Source organism: Dictyostelium discoideum, assembly GCF_000004695.1.
Source record: "Dictyostelium discoideum AX4 chromosome 3 chromosome, whole genome shotgun sequence".
In the NCBI taxonomy this organism is placed as follows: domain Eukaryota; phylum Evosea; class Eumycetozoa; order Dictyosteliales; family Dictyosteliaceae; genus Dictyostelium; species Dictyostelium discoideum.
Window position 1 is genome coordinate 5,216,542 of NC_007089.4, and position 7,500 is coordinate 5,224,041.

Genomic DNA, 7,500 nt, shown 5'->3' on the forward strand with positions numbered 1-7,500 from the left:
TGTTCTTATCTTTCTTTTTTTTTTTTTTATTTTTTTTATTTTTTTTATAATTTTTTTAATTAATATTAATATTAATATATTATTCAGCAAAAGAAGAATATTATAGCAATTTTTTTTTTTTTAAAAAAAAAAACAAAAAACAAAGAAAAAAAAAAAAAAAAAAAAAAAAAAAACAAAAAACAAAAAACAAAAAAATATATACAAATAAAGATGAATTTCGATCAAAGTGAAGATAGAGATGGTGTTAGATTCTCTTGGAATGTTTGGCCAACATCAAGAGTTGAAGCAACTAAAAATTTATTAGTTCCATTAGGTTGTCTTTATACTCCATTACATCAAAGTCCAGAAATTACACAAGTACCATATCCACCACTTCGTTGTAAAGGTATTTGTAATGCAATTTTAAATCCATATTGGTATGTAATTCTATTAATTTACCATTATTAGTATTATGATAATAGATGATAATAATAATTTAAGATAGGATGATGATGATGATGATGATGATGATGATGATGATGATGATGATGATGATGATGATGATGATGATGATGATGATGATGATGATGATAATAAAAATAAAATAAAAAAAAAATAAAAAAAAATTGGAAAAATACTAAAATTAAAATTAAAATTAAAATTAAAATTAAAATTAAAATTAAAATTAAAATTAAATAGTACTATAGCACCACCATATAAAACATGGGTTTGCCCATTTTGTTTACAACATAATCAATTTCCACCACATTATGCAGGTATTTCAGATTTAAATAGACCAGCGGAATTATTACCACATGTAACTACAATTGAATATCAATTACCAACAGCAGAAACACCATTACCAATCTATTTATTTGTAGTTGATGTTTGTGTGCCAGATGATGAATTACAATCATTGACAGATTCATTGACAATGTCATTATCATTGATTCCAGAGAATTCCTATGTTGGTTTGATTACATTTGGATCAATGGTACAATTGTATGAATTAGGATTCACAAGTTGTCCAAAGTCCTATGTATTCCGTGGTGATCCACCTACCAATACATTTAAGATCGCCAATTTGATGCAAAAGGTTGGTTCACCAGAGACAATGAATTTACAAAGCAAACGTTTCCTCGTACCAGTTAGTGAATGCGAATTCCATTTGACATCAATTCTCGAGGAGATTCAAAAGGACCCATGTAGAGTAGCTTCCGATAAACGTCCATTACGTGCCACCGGTATGGCATTCTCTGTGGCAAATGCTTTGCTCTCAACCGTCGCTTCGAATATGGGTGGTAGAATTATGGCTTTCATTGGTGGTCCTGCTACAACTGGTCCTGGTTTGGTTGTTTCGGAAGATCTTCGTGAACCAATTCGTTCACATCATGAAGTGATCAAAGGTAAGACTAAATACACTAGTAAAGCATATCAATTCTATAAATCAATCGGTGAGAGATCAGTTGCCAGTGGTCATGCCATTGATATATTCTCTTGTTCATTGGATCAAGTGGGTCTCTATGAAATGAGAGAGATGGTCAAATTGACCGGTGGTTATATGGTGTTGGCCGATAGTTTCGATCATCCAATGTTCACTCAATCCTTCCAAAAGATTTTCACTCGTGAAGATAATGCATTCAAAATGGGTTACAATGCAGAGGTACAAGTTTGCACATCCATGTCATTGAAGGTTTGTGGTGCCATTGGTCATATGTCTTCCAGAAACAACAAGACCTCTTGCGTGGGGGAGAATGAAATTGGCATTGGTGGCACTAGCAGTTGGAAGGTTTGTGCTCTCGATCAAAATTCAACATTTGCCTTTTACTTTGAAATTGCCAACACTCAACAAAATGCTCCAGAACAATTGGGTTTGGTTCAATTCATAACCTCTTATCAAAATAGTTTAGGTAAACAAATCTTACGTGTTTCCACCATTAGAAGAGAGTGGGTACAACATACAATGGAACAACAACAAAATATAACCATGTTGGCAAATGGTTTCGATCAGGAAACCTCTGCCGTCTTGATGGCACGTTTGGCAGTGTTCAAAGCTGAGACAGAAGAGTTGCCAGATATCACTAGATGGTTGGATAAGATGTTGATTAAATTGGTCTCTAAATATGCCGACTATAGAAGAGATGATCCAACCTCTTTCAAATTGGTTTCAAACTTCTCCATCTATCCTCACTTTATGTTCCATCTCAGAAGAAGTAGTTTCCTTCAAGTTTTCAATTCAAGTCCTGATGAATCAAGTTTCTATAGATTCATGTTAAATCGTGAAAACGTTTCCAACTCTTTGATTATGATTCAACCAACCCTAGAGAAATACTCGTTCAGTGGTCCACCTCATCCAGAGGTCTTGAGTGCAAGTTCAATCTCCATCGATAGTATCCTCTTGTTGGATACTTTCTTCCATGTTCTCATTTTCCATGGTGAAACTATAGCTCAATGGAGAAAAGCTGGCTACGATAAAGATCCACAACATCAAAACTTTAGAGACCTCTTACAAGCTCCAAGGGATGATGCTGCTCATATCCTTAAAGAACGTTTCCCTTATCCTCGTTATATAGTTTGTGATCAACACTCTGGTGAAGCTCGTTTCCTTTTAGCAACTATCGATCCAAATATAACTCACACTAGTAATACACCTCAAGATCCTTCAAAAGGTGAAATCGTTTTCACTGATGATGTAAATTTACATGTCTTTTTGGAACATTTAAAAAAGTTTGCAGTTCAATCTTAAATAATAAAAATAATAATAATAATAATAATAGTAGTAATAATAATAAAAAGAACAATTTCTATAAAAAATATATTTTTAATAAGAGAAAAACTGCTAAAATAAAATTATCATCAACTACAACAACTACAACAACAACAACTACTACAACATCAACTCCATTTAAAAAATTCTTTTTTAAAAATAAAAAGGATTCTAATAAATGATTTAAAAAAAAAAAACTAAAAAAACACAAAAAAAACATATAATTTGGTCTTTCTTTTCTTTTCTTTTTTTTTTTTTTTTATATTACAACTTATATCTTTTTGATTTTATTATTTTCAATATTATTTATTAACAAATTCCAGATTCATCTTTTGGATCTGGTGGTGGTTTCATTTGAATTTGATATTTAGGAATATTATATTTCTTTTTTTCATATGGTATACTGCAATAAAAAAAAAAAAAAAAAAAAGAATTAGAAATGAATTCTTAATGCCTTTTTTTTTTTTAAAAAATGTTTTACATACTTATAATGAAGTGCAGTTAACATTCTTGATCTAGCTTCTTCAATTTTATCATTTATAATTTCGGTGTCTGTTAAATCTTTATTCTTTTGAAATGTGGATCTTGTTTCATATCTAATGTCTTCTCTTTGTGAATCTGATTCCCATTTATTTGCTAATCTTAATATACTTCTATACATATATAAGGCTTTGTTTCTTTGTGATAACTGAGAAAAATATGTATGATCTATTGCATTGTATGCTGTGAGGACTTTTTTTGACATTATTGTTTTGTTGAATTCTCGTTGTTTAAATTAAAAAAAAAAATTAAAAAATAAAACAAAAAAAAAAAAAATAAAAAAAAAAAAAAATAAAAAAAAAATAAAATTAAATTAATTAAAATTAAATTAATTAAAAAAAATAAAAAAGGAAAAAGAAAAAAAAAAGTAATAAAAAATAAAGGAATAAGGAAAAAAATAAGAAAAAACAAAAAAAAAAAAAGGAAAATTTATTTTACCAAAGTTAATTACTTAGAATTTTTTTTTTTTTTTTTTTTTTTTTGTTTGAAAAATAAAAATTTGATTAGGAATTACTGATTTCATTTCTTAATGATTATTTTTTAAAAAAAATTAAAAAATAAGGGTAAAATGGTTTAAAATAGGGAATAGAGAGAGAGTTTGGAAAAAAAATTAAATAATTAAAATCAAAAATTCTAATCATTTTTTATTTCTAGATTATTTTTAACACTATAATTCATATAGTTAAATAAAATTAGTTAAAAATTCTGGCTAAATTATTGATCATGTTATATCAGAATCTTGAAATAGAAAAATTATTATAATAAAAGTTTTTACTTTTTATACTTGAGTTTTAAAATTATGTTTTCAACTTTCAATAACCGTGATTTTCAAAATAATAATTACTCTGGTTATGAAAATTAAAAAAAATTTGAAAATCACATAAACATTGATCCTATAATTTTTTATTTTTTTCTTGAGTTATTCTCATCACCATACGTTTTGTTCAGTTCCCAGCTACCAATAATTTTTTTTTTTTTTTTTTGGCAATTTAAGAAAAAAAAAAAAAAAAAAATTTCTAAAGCTAAAAGATATTTTCATTACCAAAAAAAAAAAACAAGGTCGCCTGTAAATAAAGAAAAAAAAAAATTTTTTTTTTTTTTGATGGTGAGTTATTTTTGGAAGAATTGACCTAAAAAAAAAAAAATAAAAAATAAAAAAAACTTGTGTTGGGATTTTTTTTGTGCAGAGTTTTACGAAATCTTAATTTCTCAGGGGAAATTAATATTTTTTCCTAGGTCTTGAAAAAAAAACAAAATAGTTTTTTTTTTTTTAAAATTCGCTTCAAAATATATTACCAAATCTAAATATATTATCAAGAAAATAAAAAAAAAAAAAAAAAAAAAAAATAAAATAAAATTTTCTTCAATTTCTAAAATAAAAACTCCCAATTCCTCAAGATGATTTTTGGTAAAAAATAACTTTAAGAGAAATCATTTTTATTTTATTTTATTTTATTATTATTATTTTTTTTTTTTTTTTTCTTGGTCAATTAAAAAAAAAAAAAGTATAAATTAAGTTGGAAAAAAATTTCTTTTCTAAAAAACAATAAATAATATATTCCAAAAAACAAAAACAAATATTAAAAACAAATATTAAAAAAAAAAAATCAATAAAATAAAATGAAATTCTTATCAACTTTAATCCTTTTATTATCAGTCTTAGCTTTAGTTAGAGGTGAACAATACAACAAATTCACAGTTGATTTAAACGGTGTTTGTACTAATAGCGGTTCTCTTGATACTTGTACCAACCAATGTGGAAATGCCGGTGGTTCATTCCAAATCTCTCAAAGTGGTGGCGAATATCAATATGAACAATACGCTACTAAGGATTGTGATCTTATGGCTTCATTAACAAGCAAATTCGCCTGTCTTGCTGACGAGGCACCAGTCACTTTAGGTTTAGGTAATATTAAAATTACTTGTCAAGACCCATCAAATTCAGCATCTTCTCCATTAACCACTGCTGTCTTATTTGTTGTTGCTTTTGCTGCCGCCATTGCTTTATTATTATAAATTTTAAATTTAAATTAATATTTAAAAAATAATAAATAAAATATATAAACTATTAAGAGAAATATAAAAATTAAATATATATATATATTTAAATATGGGGTGGGCTTCCATTGTATTTTTAGAAGAACATCAACTTTATTTATATTGATTTATATAAAAATTATGTTTTTTTTTTTTTTTTTTTAATTTAACAAATTACCACAATTTCGAAACAATTTATTAAATTTTAATCTTTTATTATAGTAATTGGCAAAAAAAAAGAGTACAGATGATGATGATTTAGAACATTTGAACAAGTGGAAACAGATTTCACTTGTTTGGTCTGTGGAAAAACATTGAACTCACATACCATTAGTGAATTGGTTGGGCAACTTAAAAGATAAATAAAATATTAGATGAATTAGAAAATTGCATATGGGCGACCAATATTAGAGGCCAATATTAAAAAATTAATATAATAATAATAAAAGAAAAGTTAATTAATATAAAATATACCATATAAAAATTCACGCGTTTAACAAAATGCCACAATTTGAATTTGTTGTGCATAATTTTTTTTTTTTTTATGTTTATTACATTAAATCAAATTTAAAATTATAAGATTATTTAATTCTTTTTTTTTAAATTATCCACTATAGTAAATCCTTGTTACTATCAAGAATATGATATTATTTAAAATATGAATATTATCTTTGTTGATAGCTTGAGTGATAGCATAAGTTGTTATTTTAAATTGATTGGATAATATTGGATAAAATAAAATAAAATTGGAAATTTCATTCCTAAATCAAATTTTTTCTATTAATCTTTTTTTTTAAATCTATCTATTAATTTTGTTTTTTTTTATTTTTTTATTTTTTTATTCAAATTATTACCACACTCCTTTAAAAGTCCACCCCTCCGAAAAAAAAAAAAAAAAAAAAAAAAAAAAAAAAAAAAACAAAAAATTAAAATTTTTAAAAAAAAAAAAATTCATAATTAAAAAACGACTAAATGAATAGAAATAATAGTAATGGAGTTGGGAGCAGTACTGGTGCAGGTTCAAGTCAATCAGGAATAGATAATAACAACAACAATAATAATAATAGTAATAATAATAATAATAGACAACAAGATGAATCACCAAATAGTAAAAAAGTAGTTAAAAAACAACAACAAACAATTGGTGAAAGAAGAGAGTTAAGAAAGAAATATAGAACATTAATTCAAGATGTTTCAGGTAACAAATCAGAATTGATATTACCATCATCGGATGGATTATTAAGAAGTTTAAAGAAAGCTGATAATCTTTATAACAATGTTCTTCAAGCAAGAGAAGCAGTATTGGATTCAGAGTTATTAGCATTGGCGAGTCAATTTGGTGTTGAACAAGCTCAAAAGTTTAAAGTATCCTTAAACGGATTCGATAGTTTTGGTTTAGTAAATCGTTACAAAGAGAGATTAACTTTTTATACTGATGAAAATAATAACAATAATTCTACAATCAATAAAACTGGTTGGGAAAAGTTATCACAATTATATCATACTCATTTTCATACCGTACCAGATTTCGATTTCATGTATGGTCCAATCAATTTCGAACCCGAAGAGAAAAAAGTTAGAGCACCACGTAAACTAACTCAAAAAGATCAACCTGTTGGTGCTGCAAAACATGCTGAAAAAGTAAATATTATATATATATATACATATAATATATAACATATACATATAAAAATATTAATATTTATATATATATATTTATATATAAATAGATTACAGATACATCAAATCAAGTTGAATCAGAGACAACAAGTAGTAGAGTTCAAGTAATGAAACAATATATTGAGAAAAATCCAGGTAAAAGTTTTATAGATTTAGTTGTTGATGAAACATCATTTGCACAAACTGTAGAAAATATATTTTATTTCTCTTTTCTATTAAAGGATGGTCATGTAAAAATTGCAAAAGATAATGAGGAAATGATTATTCAAACAACTTTACCACCTGAAGAAAAAGATTATCAATCAAAGAATGCACAATTAACTCATTCCGTTGTAAAATTAGATTTTAATACTTGGAATGATTTAAAAGATATATCAGATTTATCTTTTCATATGGAAGAAGAATTACAACAATTTAAAAATAGAAGAGGTGGTGGTGGTGGTGGTGGTTCATCAACTCAAACTCATACTTCTACTAGAAAGTAGAGAAGAAAAAAG

General features: G+C 25.9%; 4 protein-coding genes across 4 annotated transcripts; 3 read left to right on the top strand and 1 right to left on the bottom strand.

Moving 5' to 3' along the window:
* Positions 1-210: 210 nt before the first annotated feature.
* sec23 (hypothetical protein) lies at positions 211-2,725 on the top strand (the record flags this gene model as incomplete). Its single annotated transcript, XM_635300.2, has 2 exons — positions 211-416; positions 679-2,725. 2 exons carry the CDS (start codon positions 211-213, stop codon positions 2,723-2,725), a joined length of 2,253 nt encoding a protein of 750 aa, XP_640392.2.
* Positions 2,726-3,055: 330 nt separating this feature from the next.
* On the bottom strand, positions 3,056-3,491 carry lyrm1 (LYR motif-containing protein 1; the record flags this gene model as incomplete). Its single annotated transcript, XM_635301.1, has 2 exons — positions 3,056-3,149; positions 3,232-3,491. The coding sequence occupies 2 exons, from the start codon at positions 3,489-3,491 to the stop codon at positions 3,056-3,058; spliced, it is 354 nt and encodes a 117-aa protein (XP_640393.1).
* A 1,415-nt stretch (positions 3,492-4,906) lies between these two features.
* On the top strand, positions 4,907-5,302 carry ponM (ponticulin-related protein; the record flags this gene model as incomplete). Its single annotated transcript, XM_635302.1, has 1 exon — positions 4,907-5,302. The coding sequence occupies one exon, from the start codon at positions 4,907-4,909 to the stop codon at positions 5,300-5,302; it is 396 nt and encodes a 131-aa protein (XP_640394.1).
* Positions 5,303-6,295: 993 nt separating this feature from the next.
* On the top strand, positions 6,296-7,488 carry DDB_G0281991 (hypothetical protein; the record flags this gene model as incomplete). The annotated part of the gene is made up of 2 exons (XM_635303.1): positions 6,296-6,964; positions 7,054-7,488. The coding sequence occupies 2 exons, from the start codon at positions 6,296-6,298 to the stop codon at positions 7,486-7,488; spliced, it is 1,104 nt and encodes a 367-aa protein (XP_640395.1).
* Positions 7,489-7,500: the final 12 nt, after the last annotated feature.